The sequence below is a fragment of the Phyllostomus hastatus genome, unplaced genomic scaffold, assembly GCF_019186645.2.
Source record: "Phyllostomus hastatus isolate PE091 unplaced genomic scaffold, TTU_PhHast_1.1 phas_contig_118, whole genome shotgun sequence".
Lineage (NCBI taxonomy): Eukaryota > Metazoa > Chordata > Mammalia > Chiroptera > Phyllostomidae > Phyllostomus > Phyllostomus hastatus.
In genome coordinates this window covers 1485697-1512114 of record NW_025333543.1, presented here as the reverse complement: position 1 = coordinate 1512114, position 26418 = coordinate 1485697, and the positions used below count along the sequence as shown (strand labels likewise).

The 26418-nt window shown below is 36.5% G+C and overlaps 1 protein-coding gene and 1 pseudogene across 18 annotated transcripts in view; one reads left to right on the top strand and one right to left on the bottom strand.

The window, feature by feature from the left end:
* Positions 1-26418, bottom strand: part of CADPS2 (calcium dependent secretion activator 2) — a 586770-nt gene that overhangs the window by 4634 nt on the left and 555718 nt on the right. For all 18 annotated transcript variants that reach the window (XM_045846981.1, XM_045847023.1, XM_045846989.1 and 15 more), the window contains 2 exons: positions 21440-21547; positions 3116-3220 (listed from right to left, as the gene is read on the bottom strand). In XM_045846981.1, the coding sequence (XP_045702937.1) occupies positions 3116-3220; positions 21440-21547 (213 nt within the window). The remainder of the gene's footprint in view (positions 1-3115; positions 3221-21439; positions 21548-26418) is intronic.
* On the top strand, positions 11601-11733 carry LOC123824027 (annotated as a pseudogene).

Here is a 26418-nt window from a genome sequence, read left to right as displayed (position 1 = left end):
TAAAAATTATTGATTTAAGAGAGAGGAAAAGAGACAGAGACAGAGAAATTTATTGTTCCCCTTACTGACACATTCATTGGTTGATTCTTGTACGTGCCCTGACTAGGGATCAAACCAGCAACCTTGACATATTGGGATGACACTCTAACCAACTGAGTTACCTGGCCAGGGCTATTCTGTGAAAAATTTTATTAGAATTTGTTCTTTCTTAGTGAGAAACATGAATAAACCAATTAGTGTCTAAGAATCTTTGTGGGACAAAGTTGGGTATCATATAAATCTAGATGGTGCCCTGTTCCCCATGGGCACAGAAGAACGACAGTGCTTATGAGCAGTAAGGACTGAATGGTCAGGGTAGACCAGCCTGGCTCATGGGCAGAATGCATTACGCTGCTGTAGCATGCAGGCCATGTCCAAGTGATCTGGATGGAAGAAAGCCTAGTCAGGGGCCTTCACAATTCTACACATGTGCTGTTTAAACAGCTCCTTACATTCATTGGAAAATAATAATTGTAAACAACCAAATAGGTTGGAAGAATGAGGAGTCTATGTATGAAAATGGTTAAAACTTGCTTATATTCAAAGTAAAAAAAATTAGAAAACTAAATTATTAATTCATCCTGATTTTATATCATGAAAATAATTATTTTAAATTATTAAATAACACCCTATGACTTGATTAAATAATATCAGTCCAAGAAAGCATTGGCTGAACCTACTTGTAAAAAAGAACATGGAAAGTCAAACATATTCATGAAATTTAATTCCATATTTATTAGTCTTGACTACTGGTAGCCATAATGAAGACTGTATTAAAATTAAGATAAATTGATTGGCTTAGAGTACAATGGAAATGTCACCATAAAAATCATAAAATTATTGTTATTTTCTGTTAAAATATTCACTGATGCTTGATTTTTAACTGTAATGATGTGTGAATATGAGAAAAGGAATAATTTTCAAAGAAACAAATAATAGGCTAATAAAAATGAAGATTTTAATTGTTTTTTTAAAATTTTTTATTTATTTATCTTTTCAGAGAGGGAAGGGAGGGAGAAAGAGAGAGAGAGAAACATTAATGTGTGGCTGCTGGGGGCCATGGCCTGCAACCCAGGCATGTGCCCTGACTGGGAATCAAACCTGCAACATTTTGGTTCACAGCCCACACTCAATCCACTGAGCTATGCCAGGGTGAAGATTTTAATTCTAAAAATAAAGACCTTAATCTACCAACTATGACTAGTAGGTTGAATATCTAATTTCTGACATCCATAACACAGTAGACAGCAGCTTGAAAATATGGTTGATTATAAGGGTAACCACTAATCAACAGTATGGACAGTAAACTTAACATAGACGTATTTCTGAAGGTAAATGCAGATTAACCTGATTCTCTTTTATGAAAGACAAACTTCATTTGAAAGTTGTCCAAGTCATATTTATAGAAACAAGGAAGAAACAATAAAGAAATTAAGATGAATGTGAACACATCTTTTTTTTTTTAACTTATTTTTCCCAAAGCGGGGGAAGGATTGAGGGTAGGAGGTGGGGGTGGGTGGGGCGGGGGAAGGTGGTGGCAGGAAAATGGAAACAACTGTACTTGAACACATCTTGAGAGTGCTTTCAGTTTCTTTGTAAAATAAATGGTCCTGGTAAGAAGTGTTCTGGATCAAAGGTGTTTTGTGCAGTGAAATGTAATGTGTTTGACAGCATTTAAAATTGGTGGTGGCTAATATTTTATTGCTTATTCATGACTAATCATGACTACTATTCCTGTGCCATTTAGATGTGGTTCTCCTTTCCAGATTTGCCGCCTTCTTACTTTGCAACAGAACTTTCCAAATTCTTTCCTATTTGTGGGTCTTTTAATCTGTGGTAACCTGTGTGTCTGTGGCACAAAAGAATTTGTATTCTAGTTAGCCTGCAGAAACCAAGAGAATGACAGAAAATATTTTAATGTGGCAAAAACTTCCTTAATGATGTAACCACTGTTCTTAAACTTGAACAGCTATCAGAACCACCTGGAGGACTTGTTAATATGCACATTGCTGGGGCCCACTCTCAGAGTTTCTGAGTCAGTAGGTCTGAACTTAGACAACTTATTAGCATGTCTAACAAGTTCCCAGGTGATGTTGATAAAACTAGGTCAGAAATGAAACTTAGAGAATCAATGTGTATACCTGTGTGTGTGCATGCATATGCACATGTATATACACATATACATAAATATATACACGTACACAAATAGGCATACATAATAATTATATATGTGTGTATATATACACACACAGTGTATATAGGCACTAATTTGATAAGTGGTACTAAAATAGAAGTACGGATCATCTGTTTAAAGGAATAGCTGATTCTCAGAAGCTTAAAGTTTTGTTTTTGACCATCAGGTAGGATTTGTCTCAATTTTAAGAAAAAGTTATGTTTGGGGTGAATTTTGTGTTTCCACTAGAATTTACAAAGCATGGAAAATCAGGCTGAATTAGTATGTTATTTTAAAGCCTCTACTCACTAAATATAACATGTACATTATTACCTTTTCTCTTCAAGAGCCAAAGTCAAAATGGCCTTGCTGAACTGATACGGTATCAGCTCAGGCCATTCGGTTTGGATGGTGCCAGCACTGAAGCTGATTACCTCTCACATACAGGAAAGGGCAGGCTTCCAAAAGAATTCAGGCAGTGACAATGTATTACTTTTGAATCAAGATATAACAAAATAATGGAGACTCTCCTTATCCTATTGGCAACTACAGTTCAAAAGTTTTCACGATGATATATGATCCTAGTAAATATGGAGGAAAAGTATTATGAGAAAACATTTCTATACTTAAAAAATTAGTGTAAATATGCTAGGGGCTTTATGTACTTTATCTAAAATGTGATTACTTGAAACATACTTTTTATTTATTAGAGCGAAAAAGATGTTATTTTTATTTAATAATCTAATTAGAAATGGAAATAAACAGCAGCACATCACTGCTAAAAGTGATGTTTAAAAAGTACTTATATCCACTCAGTTATATCAAACACAATTTTTTATGTCAATATCTTGCTATTACTCTCCAGCTTGCTGGGCAATTCACATCTAAACACATTTTGTTTACCTTCACAATCTTGATGAGCGTCTTCAGTTGGTAGATATGCAGCTGGAGGTCTAATCTGTCGGCCAACCACGCACAGATGACTTTCATGGAATTGCTGTACCATTGCTGGAAAGAGGGATGGGGGCAAGAGGGAGGAGAAGAAAAAAAGAAAAAAAAAACCCTCTGTATTCATTTAACAGATTCGGTAATGAGGGGGTAATGAAACACTCTGAAATGACCACAGATCAGCACTTGAAGTCAATAATGCTATAATTTCCTGTTAACAGGATTGCATGTTTTGCTAAAAAATCTGCTAAGTTGACTAGCCTGTTCTTTCTGTGAATTAACATTACAGTCTTTCAGCTGTAACATATTCACGGGAAACAGTGTTTTTGCTGCCTGGTGGCCTACTTTGTAATTTGTGGGTAACAATGGGCACTAAATACCTGTTATGGGACTGAATAGGCTTCCAAACAGCAGGAAAAACAGGTAAATTATTTTCAAAGGAAAATTTGCCATCAGCCAGTATGTTACATAAAAATCCAAGAGTAGGTATGTTATGCCATAACACATATAGTCAATGGCTAGAAATAACATTTTTAAAGGAGCAATGGCAAAAATACCCACAGCCTCAATCACACATGTATCTACTATCAATTGTTAAGTATTTGTCAAGATCTTTTAAAACACCCTAAAATAACAATTTGATGTCTTAGGTACGAACACCATCAGGATGGATTTTTGTGTCTTAGAAGAATCACAAAACAGATGTCAGTTGACCAAATTATGAAAGGAAAGGATCTGTTTCATTTTGCAAGTGTTTTGGAATGGTTCATTTTTCTCTGTGTATTACAGCTCTCAAGGGGAAACTGAAATTCTTCTTTAATCTAATCTCTTCTTCGTGTATAATGTCTGTGAGTACAACAAAAGGAGGAATTTTGTTCCCATTTTTTTAAAAAAAAGGCAATCTGCCATCAATGGTGGCATTTTAAGAGAGTCCATGACCACTATGTGCCAAAGCTCGATTTAGGGGACACTGTAAGAACCACCATCCCACTCATTCAGATGACCATGAGAAATACCCAAGTCCACTCAGTACTTAGGAAATGACAAGGGTTTCTGAAAGAGAGGACATTGTCTACCTTGTTTGTATTCACAAACATAGTGACCCTCCAGATGACATGTGTATGCCCATGCTTTTAGGTATTTGAACATAAAAAAGTCTTAAATATCTTTCTTCACATAATAAAACAGTAAATTCAACTTCTAAGGGAAATCTTAAGGGATACAAATAAGTCAGAAATTCATTTGTACTTGTACTAATAGTGTTCTAATAAAATTTAGTACAAGAGATTTTATTTTAAGCATAAATTGAAAATGAATTGGTTTCGTGTGCATTGGGCTTATTTCTATTAATTCGTTAGTACGCTGAACATACATATATAAAATAAGCTAAGTAAAATGAAGTACTGATTCACTACATACTATGACATCAAATGGATGAATGAACATGTCAAGTTTTAAAACGGTGAGATAAAGGGCCCATGGACAAAGACAACGGCAGGGGTGGGTTGTAGGGGGAGGACTGAAAGTGGGAGGTGAGGGTTTGGTTAGACATGGGAGAGTAATTCAGGGGGAAATGGGGGCAACTATAATTGAAACAATAAGAAAACAACAATAAGAAAATTTTTTAAAAAGGTGAGACAGATGATGATTTAAAAAAATATATTATTTATGTACCCAATTTTGCACTTTCCTAATGATTACATTCATAATTTTTAGGACATGTAAAAGTATCAGAAATAAGTTTTATAAAATGAGATAAATTCCTAAATTCTAAAAAAAAAGCTAATAAATTCAGTACTTCAGCTGACATATTAAATCTCCAAATTTTTTATAGATAAGCATTTTATTTCTGATGTCATTTAAATTCTATACTTCTTTATTTTATATTACATATAGCCTCAACTTCTTGAGTTCTATTTTAATACCTGTAAACACTCACAGGTATCGGTGATATTGAATACTAGTATACTGAAATAAGACTCCTACACTACTCTCCACATAACTTGAAAGCTAAAATGTAATCATTATAATTTAAGAGTCATATGGCTCTTAAATTATAGTCTTTATGCAGGATAATGAATTTTTCTTTTTTGTTGGGGGGATAAAATATGATAAATTGTATGAAGTCTAGCATAACATACTAGTTAACTGGTCTGACTGTAAAGTTACCATAAAATGAGAAATGGTATGAGTTTGAAGGACATGAAAATACTTTCTTAAAATTACTCTATATGTAATTTTATCTTTCAAAATCCTTTCATAATTTAAAATTAATTTACCTTCATTTTTATTACATATGAATAATGCTTACGATTAAGTGGTAATCAAAAAGACATCTAATGTAACAAATATAGTTATTATTAATGTGGTAATTTCTTTAATATAAAACGCTAAAATTATACTTTAGAGAAAATTGATTTTGAAATAAAATGATCCAAAGGTAACTAAAAAAAATAGAGAAAGAAAAGAACTATTGCTTAAGCTACTTCACTATCATTTTACTTTCAAGGCAAATTATTCTATAAGGAAAATTTTGTAAGAAAAATTATTGTATCTGACAGAATGCATAGTTTTGGGTTCCCATGTCATAGCCTTTTGAAGAACTCCAGTTAAATCAAGCAAATGAAGAGAAAGCAGTCGCTTAACTCAGAGTTTAGGTTGCTACTAAGAATAAGCTAAGAAAAATACCCCCCCCACTAGTAATGCTTCATTTTTGTCTATAATGAAACACACACATGCCCCACCCCAACAAACAAGCAAGCAAACAAAACCACTAAGCAAATTTCTGGCACTTCCCTACTTCTGGCGCTGGAATGTATATATTTCTGTTTCTGGTGCTGAAGTATGGGTAAGTCCCGTTTTTTCATCTTGAGAAAAAAAAGTGAAAGGTAGCTTGGCTTCAGTCCCCTCATTCTGGTCCACCCCACCCGCCACCAAACCAAACCAACTTCCCAAAACAAAGGGGAAAAAATACATTTGAAAAGGATGAATGTGCAGTAAAGTCTGAATGTTAGGAAATGTCCTTTCATTTTGTAAAAGTTAATTTCATAAAAGAATTTAGTTGACTATTCACTTTTCCCTTCAGGGGTTGACAAGGAAGGGGCGCTGTGGCTTACACTGGGGTTAAAGGTGTAGCATTATTGCTTTATTCTTTGCTTTGGAATAAAGCAGTAAATGCATTTTCTACATTTTTTTCCTATACCAGTCCATGACAGCAGCCTACCACTTTAACAAAAAATAGTTTTTTTTCTTTTTGTGGTTCATTCAACTTCCTGTAAGGGCATGTATTACTCACTTCATTTTCTTGAGATATCTCTTTTAAAGCAGAAATAAAAGAAAAGGAAAGGCTTGGGTTGACTCTGCGAGACCCCTGTATTTATTCACACTTATTGTGCATGACTGTAGACTGGTAAATCATATTAGCAGCGCGTCTCCCCATCAAGCTGCTACTTGCTTTCCAGCCCTGGGAAGGTTCAACAAATCAACAGGAGCACGGAAAACAGGACATCAGTCTAATCTAGTGTTTAAGGTGAAGTTTTCAAACCCAATCTAAGAAGATCTTTAGAGCAAGCAACAAGCTGAAGGGCTCAGAAGGTGGTATTGACAATGAAAGAGTGGTGAAATATTGAGAAGCGCAGCACTTGTGCATTTTTAATAACAAGAGGGTCAACAAGGACACAGCTCCCTCAGTGCCAGGAGTTGCCACTGACTATGGAAATTGCCACACCAGGGCTATAAACGCTTGCAGTTCATCAGCTTTCTTAAACACCCTGAACCCCCTCAGTGGACCTTTAGTCTTGAATTAACAAACCAAAGCAATGAAACAGGGTGCAGTCTGAATGGCTGGCATTGATCCCCAACTGTGTCAGCACTGCTACAGGCACTGAAAAACTCTCCCCATTGTCAATAGAAATTGACAAACCTCCTCTCCTAAATAGTGCAGCTGAGCCGGGCGGGATCCTTGCAGCTGTAAAGGGCTCTGCTCTTGGGGCCGGGGAGCACTAACAATGGAACAAGCATGAGCTCTTTGTCAGCCCCAGACTCTGCAATTTTCTAACAAGGATTAAAGTTGTTTCTCTGCAGCGCTGGTGAATAGAGATTTAGCAACATACCGTGCTTTCTTCATGCAAGTTAAAGAGAAGTAGTTAAGGAATTTCATTATTCTGTCAACTAATGGAAATACAAAACAAATATATTAAATATGCACAAGTTCCTTTTTGCTAATTTATAACATTTTGAGGATGATTCAGTTAAATATAATGCGTATTGCCTGGAAACAAGCACTTCCCATTTATTTTGAAAGTTTTATTTTTTAAAAGTCCAGCTGCTTGCCACCTGGAATGAGGTCTCAATACATACTAATGCACAATGCCTTTAGACCCTCTGTGGCTGATATTCCTAAATCTGAATCACAAGACCACATAGGGCTTATATTTTGCGGCTGCTTCAAGCAAATGATTTCTGTCAGAATGTGGCTTCTGATGATGAAGGCAAGGTAAAAATAGTTGCTTTGCTAGGGAACAAATCTGTGACATATTTTCTGCTTAAATGTTTAGCTTTTTATTGATTATGAATTGGTAAAACTAGATAATATTATTTTCACTCTTCTCTAGCTACGCTCATCTCAATAGGCGAACAACAGGAAAAACAAGAAAAAAAAGAAGCAACACTTTTTAGTGCACTAAGCTATGGAATGGCTAAATTTCCCTAGTATGTATGTATGTATTTCTTCATTTATTTCAAGAGAATCTGTCTATTTTACAAGAACTGAGCCACTGGGTTGAAATGCAATCTAGAAAATTTCACCTTAGAAAATATCTTCCTTTTTAATGCCAAGTTGAATGAAAAAAACGTGTTTTTGAAATATTGAAGGTTTTGCTGAGTTTGATAAATATGAATCATCCCTAGGATCTTCTGGTAGCTTTAGAGAGCAACAAAATACTTAGAAACGTTAATGTCTGACACTTTCACCAGTATTTTAAAAAGTAAATAGAAGTGCTTCATTGCACACAGTGTTCTTTTTGTCAGCAGTTCATCTGCTCAATATAACTACATTTTTGGCCACCCACTCCCCATTTCTAAACATTAAAATGCAAATGTTATATTAATGATAAATTCAATACAATAATACCAATATTTGCTCCCTCTGTTCAAGGCATCCCACTAAAATGATCATATTTACCTTCTCAAAACACAGCATTTTAAAGTTTTAAGTGTGCATTTTTTATTGGCTTGGAATAGGAGTCAAGGCTATATTTAAGGAAAACTTAAATCAGTTTATAATGGTGAAAAATGCAGGAAGTGCTCAGCCCAGCCTACACTTAGCAACACTCCCGCGAGACCCAGAGCTGGTCCTGGAGAGAGGACAGAGCCACGGGTGCCTCCCGGGGCAGCTGAGGGCAGGCTGTCAACACGGCAGGGAGAGTCAGACCCGAGCTGGGAGGCCAGGAGTGCGGAGCCCTGTCGTGCTACCCTCTGCCTGACTGAGCCTGCCACTCACTTTCTCTGTGCCTCAGTTTGCTCATCTGTACGATGAAGAATAGATTTTTACGAATCTAGCTTTAAAATAATAACCTTTGGATAATCTCCAGAAATGCTACGAGGTTATACTGCCAGAGTAAAGAACATGATTAGAAACAATAGAGCTGGTGATTCTTGTAAAATGGAACTAAAGGAAAAAGTCAAAGTGCCATACCTTTTCTTTTCATATGCAGCTTAAACATAGCTTTATTCTTCCAAAAAGTGCAAACCTGGAGTTCTAGAACTTTCTATCACCTGTTATTTTATTTGTTTTCAACTCACTCATTTTGGCGTTTTAATGAAGTATTGAAATAAAAATCAAACAAAGTGTAATGAGGGATGAATATGATTTATGAAGAACTGTAGGATACAGTTATTCTGATGACTATTATCTTTATGAATTCTGATTAGAATTGCATCTATTTTTCTTAATTTTCTATGGGTAGTTCAAGTGCATCAGTTAAAATTTCATTTAATTTGTATAACAACCTTGATGGATGTCTATTATCATCCCCATTTTGCACATGGAAACTGAACTTAACAGGTAGAAGTGAGTTTAGATTAAGCAATTTATCCATGTTTATGTAACAAGGATAAGTGGCAGGATTAAGATTTTTATCTTTTATCTAAAGTACAGAGTCTGCTCATGACTAATAGGTTATTCCATTTCTTTCTGGTAAACAGTCTATTCTGTCAATAAAATCTTTGATTCTTTTAAGGGTAGTTTGATGCTTCTGGCAGACAACTAAGAACACAACTCTATCGTTCCTGGTGGGTCCCGTTAGTCATTACTTCTGAAGTAATACAGAAGATACTTATCGTTTCAAAGAAGTCCACTACATTTTCTTGCTAGTTAATGCAACCCATATTTCCAAAGATATTTGTAAACCTAATCATGTAATTAATGTAATGTAATAAGCTCTTTCACGAACCATATTCTCTGTTAGGACAACCAACCAAACGGCTCTCATGCTAGGCATCTCCATGTGTCCCTGAAGACATTTTAAAGTGCTATACACCCAAATGCTTAGGAATACCAGAAAGGGTTTTTTTTCTGTAACAATACAAGGCAATGTAGACAAAGGTCCTTGGTTCATTCACAAGAGGAACTCGATCTACATTTGTAGCTTTCTTCTTCTTCTTCTTCTTCTTTTTTAAACACAGAATAGAGAAGTATTTGATTCATTTCTTTTTTCTTCATTGTCAAATAACCTCACATTCCAGGGGATCTGCATCTTTAGAAACTCTACCAGGAAGCCTGTAAAGGAGAGTTCATGAACACTATGATGTCTGTTAAGAAAGGGCGAATGTAAAAAGAACTACCACGGGAGGTTTGCATACAGTAGCTACCTAATAAATGCTTGTTAAATGTGGAAAAACTTTCCTAGTCTTGAAGTTCAATACTTTTTTTTCATACTTTCCCTTTTTAAGAATGTCTCAGTGTAATAACAAAGATAGTTCCAGATGAATTAGATCCTTTTTCGTTACAAAACAGAGGAAGTTACAGAACAGGGTAAGTCCCATAATTTGGGAATCCCACAAGCTCTTTTCTACTCACTACTACGTCATGAATCCAAATTTCCTTTGTTCCAAAATGTCTTGACAGTGATGTCATTACTCTAGCCTCCCTTTCTCCACACTACCCAGAGGGTTAAAATCAATACTGTTCTTTAGTATTTATTATCATCAAGCAGGGAAGTACTTCTGTACATTTATTCTACCCCTCTTTTCCTGACACTAAAAAGACTAGTGATTAAAAAGTGAAAATTTCATACAGCCCTTTGTTATCAAATGATGGTATGCACACTAGTTTGATGAATCTTTGAGCTAAAATGAACTCAAGGGTCAGTTCAGTTATACTGGTGCATGCACCAGCATGGGGCACAGACATAGTCTGAGTAGTTCACTTGGGCACTATGACCTTTGCATTCGGGCAAATGACTCATTTTGATTACTGTAGATACAGTTTTGGTCAATATTGCAATTAATTCAATAATGTAGGCTCTCTTTGTAAAAGCATAAAGCAGACTCCAGAAACCGTGACTGAACAGCACAAGTTTGTTTTAAGATAAACCTAGGTCTGAGAGTTAACTATTAGCAGGTCTCTCTGCTTCAGTCTTATAGAAAATGAGGAACAATCACTCTAAAATTAGTTTGTGAGAGCTCTGCAAGGACTGAGTAAACAGCTGCCTCTCTGTCTCTGCCTCGGCACACTCCCACAGGAACCGTTTTCAGCAAATGGCCAACCTGCTGCTCTGCTAGGTGCTGGGCTTCTCTAAATCTGTGGTTGCTCCACCTGTCCATCCATCTCGACTTTTATGCCCAGGTATGTTTCCCTGGCCAGATCCACACTGACCTTCAAGACTCAGTTCACCATTATTTCTGCTATGAAGCCAACACTGTCTCTCACTTGGTAGAATTAGATGCTCCCAAATTCTTGCTCCTAGAACTCTGTACGCTGTCTCTAAACATTGCACAATGAGCTATATGTCTGCTTCAATGGGCTGTGGGTATCCACAGCAGCAACGAGTCTTATTTTTATTGATACCTCCAGCCCTTAGCAGAATGTCAGGCACACAGCACACACTGCATATTTGTCCAAGGACTGAGCGCTTTTAAACATTTGGAAATACAAAGCACTACATACGTAACAGTGGCCGGGCAGCTTTCCAATAGCAAAAGGACAGAAGAACATCAGAGCCAGAATAACTGTTGACTTAAGTCATGTTTCATTTATAAAAAAGCAATTTAATAGATGTTAAAGTTGTAGAAATCACTAAAAATATGCCACTGAATTGGGCTAAAGAAATTTAACACAGGACAAAAACTGAGCTTTAAAGGTGACTGTCTACTCAGTGACGGTCACTGAGCAGCTCGGACTCTTCTCATTTGCATGCTTCGCTCTGCTTCCTTCACAACCATGTCTGACAAACCTGATGTGACCGAGATTGAGAAATTTGTTAAGTAGAAATTGAAGAAGACAGAAATGCAAGAGAAAAATGCCTTCCAAAGAAATGATTGAACAGGAGAAGCAAGCAGGTGAATTGCAATGAGGCCCACACTGCCAATATGCACTACATATTCCATAGACACTGGCTTCTTATTTTACTTCTTTTGGCTGTTTAACTTTGTAAGATGCACAGAAGTTGGATCAGTTTAAATGACTGTGCTCCCCCTTTTCACATCAGAACTACTGACAATGAAGGCTGCACCTGCCCCTCCCACCTGCCTGCCTGGCAGCAAAGACCTTGCATGTTGGTGAAGGAAGAAGCTGGGTGGGAGGACCGTGAAATATAGAGTAAAACCAAGCTGGTCCAAGGTGTCCAGTAGGCTGGAGAATACAGTTTAATCAGAGTTCCATTTCTTTTTGTTAAAATGATTTTAATTATTGGAATGTACAATTTTAAAATATGCAAATAAAAAGTTCTAAAAGCTGAAAAAATAAAGGGGACAGTCTCATTTCATTTAGGTGATGAATTAAATAAAGGAGAAAGTACTGCCACTAATAACCCCGTTGTCTATGACCACATATGGGTGTCACCATCTATACGCTTTCTCACAGCAATATGATGACACTGCAGAGTCAGATGGCAGTATGCTCAGCTTTGGACTGACCTCCAGAGTCTGTCACACAGGCTGGGAGCTGCCTCTCCAGCAGATGCTCAGCATACAGGTGGCTATTCCTGGGGTTATCTGGGGCCCTGGGGCATGGCTGGAGTATGGCTGGCTGTGATCCCTATGTACATTTTCCTTTAACGGACGTGTCCTGGGTGCCTTCTACATGTGTTGGCCTATGAGCTGTTCTGTAAAAAGGGCAGGAAATTACCATTGTGGTGGCATTGTTGACTTCAGTCTGAGGGAACATTACACCTCTCCTGGGAGCTGGTGTGTGCCTGGCTTTTGAGCAAAGAACCCCTGAGGGGTAGAGGGGAGGGTGTGCCCGTATCTCACAGTCCTGGCACTTTATATTGCACACACTGGAGCTAGGCACAGACTCTGTGTTGGCCCTAGCTTTTGGCAAGTGTTTGACCATCCATGTGCAATGGAGAGAAATAAACTAACAAACACATTTCATAGGTAATCGCTATTATGTTTTGAAAGGGCACTGCATTTTAGTTCTCCATAGCACAGCCACTTGAAAAAAATCTGTTTACACCTACTTTCTAGATGAAATATTTTAATATAGAAACTTCTTCCAAAGACCCATCTGGTCATAAGAATGTAAGCTCCCTTAGGGCAGAGATATTGTCTATTTCATTTCACATCGTATCCTAGGCCTATAGCACAGTATGTGGCCTGCAGAAAATGTCCAGTAAGTGCTGGTTGGATGAGTAAATGAGGAACAGTAAGAGGAGTTTCAATTTCCCATTCTAATTAGAATCCTACTGAGGCATTGTGACAGTAATATCCAATATGTGGGACAAAACCAGTGCTTAACCTTTTAATCCCGACACCCACCCCCATTCCTGACACAGAGTGATTGAATGGAGAATTAGATTTGTTTTCTAGATCTCATGCATTCAAAACATCAACTGAATGAACATTCTACATTAATAATCATATCCATTTTAAATGTATAAAACGGGCAGTAACTGAGGGGAAAGTCAACAAAAAGAGCTGTGGACAATACATGGAACCACATTTATGAGGTAGACCAACAGTATGGGGTAGTTATGTATTTGAATGCACAAACAGTGATGCGGCTAGAAAGAATCTTGTTCAGCCACATTCAAATACTGTATCCTGTTCCTGATTCTAAACCCTACACATGACAGAGACCACTTTGAGAAGTTTCAAAGAATAGCCACAAAGATGATTAAAGGGCAAGAAAGAGGGCCTGCGAAGAGAAGTTAAACAAATAGGGATTACTTGTCCTGGAGTAGACAAGTATGACAGGGGGCTTAATGACAGTCTTCATGTGTAAGAAAGAGTATTCCCCAGGGGATGCTGGGTACCTGCTTTTGGTTCTCTACTGAAAAGAAAGGGCGAAACGGGTTTAAAAAACAGCATGAAGAACTTAGGTGAGGCAGGGGTTAGAACGTTCTTTATTTCAAACAAAATATTTTGCCCAGATTAAGACAGCAACATTTAGATGTTCATTTATCTAGGGTTGAACTGAGATCAAGAAATTGAGGTCTCTGTCTCAAGTTTAGGTGCTTATAAATATTTTGAAAATTGTTCTTTTATAATTTCCTTTCACTGCATTTGACAAACACTTTGAATGATGGTTTTACCACAGTAGCCACTTCCTTCCACAGATTTTTTTTTAGTTGACTTAGTGGTGGTTCTCTAGCTGCCACTGTAGTGCCCACTTATGAATGGTGATGCAGGGTGGGCTTGCAGGACAAAGCAGGGTGGGTGACAGGGAAATCTCAAAAAGCCCCAATAGAAAGTGGCCTTAAAACCATGTGTCCTTTGCTTATAAAGTTAGGTGTGAGGAAGAGGAGAGTAGTAGCTCTCAGTTCTTTGAAAACATCATACTGGTCAACTGATAGAGGTGCTGGCCCCAGGGGAGGCCGGGGTACTTCCACTGAGTCTCTGTGGCCAGTGACAGAGTAAGCATGCAGCATCACCATGGAAAAACCAGGCCCTGCATGGGGAGGCCGGAGTTTCCAGACTATTTTAAATGTGATAGCAGTATGGAATCAACACTAAGTGACTTCTGAAATGCTTGATTTGTTTCTTATAATCACTTCAACTATTATAACATCAGTAGAGAGAATATTCTAATTTCTTCAGTGACTATTAAGTCTCTGTTATTGGATGAGTGAATGGATGTGAATGCGTGCCTAATGCATTTGGTGTTTGGAAAAATATCCGGGTGAAAATAAGAGTTTTGCCACCTTCCATTCATCAGAGACCATTTTACCATTGCTGTTGCCAAGAGGGTTTAGGTGATCAACAATAATTTTTTTTCCTTTTCTAAGAGAAAGCTCAGATCAGTTCGAATGTGAGCTGTTTTTTTAATCTTGAGCACCATTAAAGGTGAGTTAAGGCTTGGTGGAAATCTAAAGAGCATCAGCAAATCTGAGCACTGCTCAGCTTTTGAATTGCTTTTCTTCTCCTCAGTTCTTTTAAATGGTTTTCTATGGCAGGAACATTTTTCTTAATTAGTCACAGCTAATTAGTGTTCTGGCATAGACAAGTAATCAGAAATGTCAGAGCTGCAAGGCTACATCTCCCTAATCCTTTGATAATAATTTAGCCTCCTGGGAGGGCCCCAAGCTGCGGTAAGTAGTGACTGACAATAAGGCAAAATTAGGTGGGCAGCAGACCATTAGGATAGAAAAATAAAAAGCACTACCCAATCCTGCTGAGCACCATCAGGCAACTAACTGCACTGCCAGATGAGGTGCCTGTTTAAGCCTGTGTTGTTAATTAGCTGATTCTACCAGACCTGCCGCATATGTCCAGGTGCCTCATGCAAAGATGCGTATTTCTGGGAATGTGCCAAATGACAATTGTGGTTCATGATCATATTTCAAGAATATAAGTAAGAAGTCCACATATTTCTTGAAGATTCTTTTGAATTATCAAAGAAATAAGATCAACAAGCTACAATGCATTTTCTTGTTGAGTTTCTTTTAGGCAATTAGGTACGCTTCTCTCAAGTTTCTCAGGTTCTAATTCACCAACAGCTTCGATTCAGATGAGGGCCTCTGCCTGCTCTGAGTTGCGTCTGGGCTTGCCGAAGCTATTTTGGCACACACCATACATCAAAACAGATCCTTCTTTAAAATAAATTCTTATTTATTTTACATATAACAACTTAACATTAAAATAAGGATTATTAACTAAAATGAACCAGACAGCTGTAATTTGAGAGCAGAGATTTAAAAGCAAAATGAACTTTGAGGGGAAAAAATAGCTAAGGAGCAAGCTCTGTGTGACACTTACTGAGGGAGACAAGACAAACACCCAAGAAGTGGTACTGAGACTATATTAAAGGAGGTCAAACAACTGCAATTTGCGTCCAGATTCTATAGGTAAAACAAAGCAGGAATATATACAGTTAAAAGCAAAACACAATAATGTGTTAAAGCAGCTCCACGCAGTGTGGAGACATCTGAGGTGTGAAATGCATGGAATGCTGTTCCTAGAACACAGATATCAAACAGAGACAAACTTTTTGTCTATCTGGAGTACACAGTGAGATGCCAGGGTGCACAACATAACATGTTCAGAAATAAGTGATCTCAAATAGCCTCAAGTACATCTTTGAACTTATGTCATCCATCTTTCTATTGCTAGAAAAGAAAAATGAAACTGACGGCATGCAAGTGATATTAACATGTGATTTTGAATACTGACAGGAAAATCATGATTGGACAGAATGCGCCCACAGTTAATATTTCATACTTGAATTCTTTTTATACAGAGACAAAACCCCAAATAAAATACTCCGGAGTGGGAATATATACTAACTTATGCCATCTATGTAAAAGTTCCGCACATTTGAGAGTGAAAGATCATTGAAAAGAGGAAAATGGCTATTTTTAAATCAACATTCAAATGTAAGGGAATAGCTCTATAATATCATAGAATTTACAAATGCAAGAAGGCAAAGAGGTCTTTAATCTTAATGGGATTCAGCCTGTCTTCCTAATAAAGAGGCTACTTACATACACAAAGGAACCCATTCAAAGAATATTGCTGAGAAAGTAGATGGTCAGTTCGAAATATATGCACTGAGGGTGCTACATAAAATAAGGGTCATTCCAGCACTGTTCTTACCCATCCTCTGCAGGCTTCAACTCTTCCTGGAAAATCAACATGACAATACACTGAATCTTTAAATCACTTAAGAATTGGAATCTTACTGAGGATGAATAAATTCTCAAATTAAAAACTGGAGCATTGGAGTGAAACACTAAACTCAAAAATTCTGAGCATTTCCCCTCTTTCTTATTTGGACGTATGGAGATAAACAAGAACACAGAAGTGCAAAATTAGTTTTTTTGAGAAGCACATTTACCTGTAATTCTTCCCCCCACCCCAACCTGAACTCACTTACGTAGGTGGCTACTGAACTCACTTACTTAATTGAGGTCAATTTTACTTGAAATGCTTAATTTAAATTTTCTTTACTGAAAAGAATTCTTTGCAAGGAAAATCCTAAGAAATTAATCTGTATGAAATGCTATTTGGATGAATGTAACTATTAACTATCATTTAAAGAATCATTTTTAATTATACAAGATATTGTAACAGTATTTTTTAAAAATGCTGTTGAGATGAAACTCCTCAACAATTAAATACTTAATCAGTTTATAACACAAGAGAATGTTTAATCTGCATGATTTGCCAATTAAATACTGCACCCTGATGTGTCTGCAGCAACATGAGCTAAGGCAAAATGATGTTGTCTCAAAGGGACTCAAGGTGGGAAACGACTAATAAATGTACAAAATCTAGAGGGGCCGGTTTGGTGCGCTTCAGTCAAACCCTCAGTTCTGTCATGTCCTTGGACATTAGGACATGACCACTGAGGATACCCTTGTGACAATGACTGTAGATGTCAATTTTGTCTTGTATTATAGTGTCACCACTTCCCAATGAGAGATCCAAAGCTCTCAGGGAATGTCACCAGCCTATCTCCTGACACATGGACACCTGTGGCTGACACTGTGTCCTGGCACCAGAGAGTGGGAAGAACACTAGAGTAGGCGTTAAGGAAGGGATTTCAGAATTAGAAAAGCTTTGCCATACTTTTATATTGGGATTGGACAAGTTGTAGATCATTTTGATATGATAAAAATTTTTAAAAGACTGCGGACAATGACATTTTACATAAGAAGAAAAAGGACACTGGGGTAAGATAGATGGCCCATGAAGCAGAAAAACCATATGGTGAATCTCTGACCTCCTAGTACAGGAAAGCTTCCTTTAAGATTTCTCTTACCCAGATAAGATGCACTTTTTTAAACTGAAAAAGGAACTTTAATCTGTAGATTTGAAACTTAGCATGCATACCAATGACTACTAGAGAGGCACAGATGTTCTCTGTTAAAATATTTTGGTCACTCAGAAAATGTAGCATGAATACAGAATATGTGAGTTTCAACTGTTTTCACAAATTTGGGGTTCAGAACTATGGTAGTAGATACATAGAAAATGTCATATGGCATGGCTATTCTTTTATATAGAATCTCTTTTCTACCTTCTTATCCACCGAACTTGCTATTGCATCTTGTGCAGGATACCCTTCTTTTCCCTGGTCGTCACAGAAAAACTTAAGGATTGCTACTCTGTTGTTTAAGACTCAGCATGTGACCAACTGGTAATTTCAGCCATTGTGAAAATTAGACTAATTACTGCACCTTACCCAGGTGACATTAACTTCTTAAAACCCACTCAGACAATTAAAGGCAGACCTGTGGCTAAAATTCAGGTTTCCGAATTTCTAGCCTAGCCCTCTTTCCACAACACTGCTTTACCATTTAAATTTTGTAAGTATGAATGAATGATGGTAGAGATAGCATGGACTTTGAACCTAGAAAGATGCAATTTCAAAGTCCGATTCAACACTTAAGTCACTTATCTTCTGTGAATGGGAGATTCCTTAATCTGAAAATGGGGATAAAATGAGGATGGTGGCATCTAGCCTATAAGGTTAGAAATGACATAGGTAGAGCACTTAGCACATGTATATGGAGGTACCCCAGGAATGGTAGTGGTGATAGCTAAGGCTATTACTGCATTTTAAAAAATAATTTGGAAAGATTAGTGATGTACTAGGGTGTCCAAAAAGTTCATTTAGGTTTTTCTGTATGGTGGCTCTAGTAGTACTTAGTTGTCTTTAATTTTATTTGAAACAATTTTGTTAGATTGTATTGTGACAGCTGTCATAACTGCATGCATTGAAAAACATCAAAATTGGTGAATTTTTGTGCAGCCATTTTAATATTGAAGTTGGGAGAAAATATGCAATATTTTCAGTGTATTATGTTTTATTATTTCAAGAAAGGTAAAAACACAACTGAAACTCAAAGATTTGTGTAGTGTATGGAGAAGGTGCTGTGACTGACTGAACGTGTCAAAAGTGGTTTGCAAAGTTTCTTGGTACTGTTGACGTTTGGCCAAGTAGCTCTTTGATGTGGGGCTGTCTTATGCATTGGAAGATGTTTAGCAGCACCGCTGGCCTCTGCCCACTGGAAACCAACAGCAGGAGATAGCTGACATACTCGAAACATCCAAATCAATAAAGTTATTGGTGAAAATGAAATATGTGTCTTCTCTTTTATGGAAAAAACTAAACGGACTTTTTTGGCCAACCCAATACCTGAAATAAAGCTGGTTCCTCCTATTAACAGCATTGGTCTGCATAACTTATTTACACTTTTTTGAAGTTGCTTTTGTTTCCAGTAAAAGTTTATAAGTTTAGCCACTTACAGACTGAAGCAGGATGTCTTGATGTTTGTCCTATTATTAATTTTTTTGATCTTAGAGGACACTTGTAGTTGTGCTATTTCAAGAGTTGGTGTGTGCATGCGGTGCACACGCACACATGGGCACGCTGTCCTCCGCATCAAAGTCAGGGGGCTGCACTGCCTCCCGTACTCAGAAAGTACTTCAATTAGAATAGCAAAAGTTTGTCCCAATGCCTGAATAAAACTGTCGTCTTCAATCTTTTATCTGCAATAAACTAAGGATGCTAACAGTATTTATAGGGTCATTATTTTCCATGGTTTCTTGACACCTAACAATATTATTTTAAGCTCCAGCCAAGCAGATTTCCAATAATTATATAATGTCTCTCAGTAATGATCTGTTACTTAAGATACACATTGTACATTACCTTTCAACACATACTTGATAACCTCTCATTTATTAACTGTAATTGAGGCAAATTCAGTCTTGGCTAATTAGGGACTCTTAGTACCCCCTCATACATGTTATTCTTGATGACATATCAATAGAATTAGTCTACTTTTTATTTTTAATTACAGTAATAAAAATGTAAAACTTAAAAATATTAGAATGCTTATGGACATTGTAACCATTTTACAAATAACAAGTCCAGTGTTCTATTGGGGATATGCAAAATGACAAAAGCTTTATGCATAAGCAGAATGGTTTCTTGTCAAGGGTTCCTTTTAGAAGTGAATCCACAGACATGTCAGGTGTTTGGGCATCAAAAGGAAAGTGTATATAACCAGGACAATTAAACTAGCACCTCATGTTACTGTTGGCCTCCCCGCACCCACTTGTTAGTGTCATTTGTTATTGTTACCACACAAAAGTCTTCAAAAGAAGTTTGGTGAATAAAGTGGAATTGAAGTGGGAATATCTTTATAGAGAATAAATTCTACCTCTGTTATGAATAGTACAAAGCTTTGCAATAGATAGGTCACCAAGACAAAAAATTGAAGATGTTAAGAAAGCACTCACACACATCTACCCATAATGACCTATTTCCAGGATGGCGCTACCTTCCTTCACCACAGAATACATGCTTTCGCTATACTAACAAGAAACATAATGGGAATAACATCAATTCAACATTCCTTCTCTGTTCAACATTTTTGAAAATTACCACATAAGCAAAAAAAGTAAGAGAAATTAGAAGGGAAACATATGTTGGTAAATTCAAAGCAATATGAAATGGAAGCAGAAGTTGCTAATATGGTTTCAGTATTTTGTAAAAGAGCCAGCTGGATGGATGGTAATTTTTCTACCCCCGCAGGGCATCAAAGCTTTTAGGAAATCATTCTTTCACACATATTAACACTTAGCTTATTAAAACAGATGATACTTTTATTGTAAAACAGCCTGGGTAGAGGCTAGAAATATAAAATATGAAAGGTAAGACTCATTTTGGCCACCCAGTCAAACAGAGAGCCCTGCCACGCCAGCCCATGGTGGAGATGATGACGTAGCAGGACCTTCTGTAACTGTCACAGCTGCAGTGTCACCGCGAAGCCCGTGAATTGTTGTTATGAAAACATTTGCAGTAACTCGCATAATTAAATGAAACTGCCAGAAAAGCATTTCTAAAGTGCAGAGATGTACATAAATACAGTTCAAGGCAAATACTACATTTCGGAATCAGCCTTGTGGTGAATTATGCAGTTATGTCACAAGCAAAGTACCATTTCCTTTGAACTGACTGTTAATAACTACAAACGAATGACTAATTGTTACTGAAAAATGGGGCTGCTCTCTTAGTCTCCTTTATAGACACCCAGGAAATGGTCTGATGATCATGGTACCTAAAACTACAGTCCCCCACTTCTAGGAGTTGCTATGCCTAAATGAAGACTTTCATACTGACAAATCTGCGGTATCATATGTTAGCATACATCAGTACTGTAAATCAAGAGAAAAATGTTCAATAACAGCAAAGTGGCAGATACTTGGCTTTCCTGTAGCTTATTTCTTTGTTTAGCAGAAGAATGTTTTACTTAAGAAACTTACAGTAGGGGCCACAGCCATTATAATCAGATTCTGTTTATGGCATGCTGCAGAGGCGAGTGAGATGATGCTGTACACAGTTGTAAACTGATTATCATCTTGCTTGTTAAAATTAACCTTAGAAGGTTTTTGAGACTCTCATCCTAACAGTGACAGTTTCCACATACAAAAAGAAGCCAATTAAGGCTTCTGTCAGCAGTCAAAGAAATAAAGCTATCAACTCTCATAGCTGAACAGAAGAAAAAGGATCAACAAAGGAGAGTCTGCTCTGAGAACTCATCAGAATGTAACTTCTTCCTCTGCAGTCCCTAGAACACCAGCATACCTTGCAGAGTAGCTACTTACATCGAACAGCTTTTCAATATACATTTCTTCATTGACCTTTTCTCGAAGAATGTCCTGATTTTGTCGAACAAACATAATGTAGGTGTCTGCCAGGTCCATCCCTGGTTTCTGTCATGAGGGAAAAGCGTGGGGAGAAAATAATATCAGATCTTGATTGTGAACATATTTAATCAGAACTCTGGAAAATAACTCACTGCATCATTTCAAAAATTGCACTGGAAAAATATGCTCAAGCCCAAATCAACAATGAGGACCTTCAGTAAATTCCATAATTAAAGCAAATAAAAGTTTATCAATGATGTCAATAACTTGGTCATAGTTACTCATCGTTATTGAAATCATTAGAAAAATATGGTTGTTTTGAGATATCTTTTTTTAAAATGGCTATCTTGACAGGTCAATATGCCAAGCAGTACATGAATGAATTTTTCAAAAAATCTCCACATGCAATAATCATTTCCTAATTGCAAAAACAATTTGCTTTCCATTGTGTCTAGCAGGTTTATCTATATATATTAAAAACAAATTACGTTAGCTTTCCTTGACTGCCTCCCTCCACCACTATGGTGCTCAATGAAAACAAAATAAATTTTTCACTAACCTGAATAAAACATTATTAGGAAGATAATGGGTAAAAAACATTTAATGTACCACAAAATGAAACATAAAGCAAAATTTTATAATTTATCCATTGCCTCTATTCATTTACATTTATCAACAGTATTCAAGGACTTATTTTATTTTAGACATGCAATAAGAGTACTGGTGAAGAGTCAAAGGTGTGGATTAGATAACTTTTCAATTATCCAACATTTGGTGTTAGAGATAGGGCAGCCAATATAATTCCTCCTTGTTATAAAAAATCAGTACTAGGAAGGGACAAAACCTGAATGGCTCCTGATGAGTTTTCCTTCTAGACTTTAGTTCTTTCTTGAGTTTCATATAGTTGACTAGTTAATAAAAATGTTGAATTGTATGATATACACTTGGGGTTGTCATAATCCATATTTTCTTATTTATTCAATTAGAATATGGCATCAATAACTAAATTATAGAACTGGTGCCAAATAAGTTAGTCTTGCCTCATTTCACATCCACAGAACATGCTTATAACCTTGATTGACAGACTTATTTTGCAAAAGTAAGTACTGCAAGGGAAGTAAGTGAAAGAGGATATGGATGATTTAACTATTACATATTATATAACAAGTGGTTAACTATTAAATATGAATAGTTAAATGATCCATTTCCTCTGGAAAAACAACTGAAGATACACATCTGAATGATGTTATGATACTGGCAGTGCCTTCTCCTTACATGAAAGAAAGTTCTTACCACATTTTTGGGGGGTATATATTATACACAATGATAACCCCCCATCTCTTAACCAGTGTGCATTATAGGCAATCAATACACCAATAAAAGTTTGATTTTTGTTAACAAAGTTATTTCTCAGTAATGGACATCACAGCAAGTTTTATTGCTTTTATATTTAGCCTAAAGGGAAATATATACCAGATAAATTCAAGGATCCTTTCAAACATGATCCTGATATAACAAAACTTGTCACCAGTTATAATTTGAAACAACGATATAAATGTCTTCACTGGTCTTTCTATTGATATGTGGGTAATATATTCCAAATGTAAGTGAGGCTACTTAACAAATTCATTCTTTCTCTATTTTTCTGCATGATTCTCAAAAGTGGTGTTTGAAAGCTTAAACAACAATAAGGATAATTAAGAGAAACCTAGGTTGCTTTCTTCTCTGGGTGTGGGGGTGTTTCCACATCAGCGTTTCTAGTGCAGAGGCAGGGTGATTTGTGCAAAGATTACTAACTACTGTGAAATACGTGAGGACGACTAATCCACAAGTGTTTCTGTCCAAACATCGCAAATGAGAAAATTTGGAAACATCCGACTGCAGAATGAGAACCACATGAGAACAACTTTCGGTGCATAAAAACGAGTCAGGTCGGCGTCTGCGTTGTGGGCACAGGACTGGGAACAAAGAGCTGCGATGTAGGGAAGACCACGGCAGTTGGGCAGAGCCCCACTGAAGTGGCAGTTAAGGAACAAAGGAAAGGCTTGCCTTCTCCACCATTTCTCCCCACCCAACCTCACTTCTACTTCTGCCTTTCAAAGCAAGTGCATGTTTAGAAGTTGAATCTGGTCAATCACCTGCCCCATCAGACTCACTGGAAACTAAGTTACAGCCAGGAGGACTGGAGATTGATGACTTAAAACACTTGCCATACACGCTAAAGCGTTGTTTGTCTCCTTGATCACTTTCAAGATAACACTAGACCTCACGGAACATTGTCCTGGAAGAGTTTATCTTCTACCATCTAAAGCTAAGAAACATTTTATAGTTTAAGCCTAAAAGAAAACTAAACACTGTTCCCTTTGGCAGACCCAAGCGATATAATACAAAAATCAGTAAATTGAGAAAATTCTACAACTTTCTAAGGAAATAAGGATCTCTGGTTGAGGGTGTGAGGTAAAAAGTTTATTTCAACAAATTAAGCGTTTCCTTTTTTTCTTTTTGAAATTACATTTTCTCTCCTCCTGGCAAATTAAGATCCACTTGCCTGGGAAATCAAACTTAGAATTCTTACATTCCTCATTAGCATTATTTCTTCTTCTATCTTGGAGCTGTTTACCTATTCTAGAAACTTTGACATATGGGAATTTCACACCTAGTGAATATATTTTCATGTGGCTTGTGGCATGAGACTATAATCATTAAAAGAATATACACAAGTAAGAGTAACTGCAACAGCTGGTGACATTACCAATTAGAATTGTAGTTCTTTAAAACACTTTATCCTTCCTTTGGTGTATGAAAGGTAATTATCTCTGATAAATTGCTGAAAAAGATGTAATTTTCCTTTTAAACAGTTTCTACTTACAGTACAAATGTGTTTGGATAGAAGACATTATCACTGGTTCAGTGCTCCTTTCTGCAAAGACTCTGTTTCATGGCAGTGAAATTTACATACTTTGGAAGTCACATCTTCCAATGTATCCAATGTATCTAATTCCATAATTACACTTTATTTTGTTAAGAAATGAAGTTGAGTTTAAAAAAAGCAAAAATAACTGAACATGTCATGTTAAGTTTGTTTTTGGGGGTGTAAATGAAAAGAATGTTCATGACTGCATTGCAGAGTCAAATTGCTACAAATTCTGGTACAAGTTAGTGTCCATCAAATTTAACTGCCAATTTTATTAAAGGAGCCACCTGTTAAACTTCAATAACTGTGGATTAGGATGAGTTTGTATCAAAAATTTTATGTTCTAAGAGCTATATTTAGGAATATTTTCTATATTGGTAATTAAATTATAGTGTTCCTAATGAATATGAGAAAATAACAATTAAAAACCACACAGCAAGCACATTATGTATTAAATATCACTTAAAGAGAGTAAATGCTTTTTTTCATATTTGCCTTTGAACCTCTGAAAGCCTCAGGTCCACTAAGCATTAACTTTCCTCTCTAATAAACAGGGAAGTAATTCTAAATCAAATAGGAGTTCCTAAGTTGTTTCTAATTCAATTCAGAAAACAACAGAATTTGGCTAACAAAGTTGTAATAAAAGGACACACACAAAAAAACTAGAAAAATTCCTCATAACCATAAAGAAATCAATACATATTGAAGGCAATAAAGTATGGTAAGGTGAGTTCCTCAGACATCGGCTGCATAAGGAACAGAATACACCAGTGAGTGAATAAGTTTAACTAAGGGTGCAGACTTCAGCAAAATTTTTTCAAGCGTTAATCACTACTTAACCTGGTGAGATGAACATGCTGTTTAAAAAACGAGAATAAAAATCCTTGTTAATTATATGCTGTAAATGCTCTGACTTCCTGCCACTGCACCTAATCCCACAGGTGCGAGTCTCGGCTTTCCCCATTCATGGGGAGGTGGGTGTGATGCTGCCAGTCATTTTCCACAGCAACAGATTTAGATACAGGAGAAGCCGCTTAACCTTCCACTGGGGGTTAACAATACACCATGCAAACACTGTCATGGTGTCTATTTAACAAGGAGACGAATTTTTAACTATTCTAGTTTCAATCATTAACTAGAAGCTACAGTATAAATGACTTAATTTATAAGTGCACTTCTCATAATCTAGAAAAGCTTGCCTTAAAGAAACAATAAGAGTGAAGCAGTGATATTCCAACACATGATAATCTTCCTGCTTTGTAAATGAAGCACCTGCACCTGGTCACTACTCCCATTTGGAAAATGGAATCTTGTAAGATTTAAAACAATAGTCTGTCTCCTCAATTTGAAATTGTCATAGGAACAATTTATATCTTGGTCCCACATTTCAGATTCAGAAACAGGATATGATTGATCATCAAAGAACACAGGAACCAATGCTACCAACACATAACTTATTTCAGGTATTGCTAAAAACAGTATTTTTTTCATTTGCTGCTTAATATATGCTCTACTACTTTGACATTTATACAATTTCTATATCTTATATGAGTAAAAATGTTCTTAAAGTTAATCTTTTCAAAAGCATTTGGAGCAGTTTAAATAAATTATATGTTCTCAAATACTTTAATAGAGGGTTTTGAGTATACATAAGGATTATTTTGTAAAAAACATATTCTTGATGTTTTCTACAAAGTTAAAAAATTATATTCACACAGAAAAGCAGAAGGAGATGCATAGAACTGAAGCCTTTAACTAGATTCATGCCAACATAAATATTATATAAGCCATATAAGCCCAGGAAGAGAAATGATTCACAAAAAGAAAGACAAGAGAAGGGATGAAATGTAAACAATAAGAAATTTACAAGGATACAAAGCTTTCAATATGATTTAATAGCAGTTTACCTATTTTTTTTAAACAGTGGATGAAAAAATTTTTCATTGTTCTCAGGAAAACTTCCAAATTATTATTTCAAGCAGTGAAGCAGCCACAGAGTCACCCTTCTCTTTGTTAAATATAG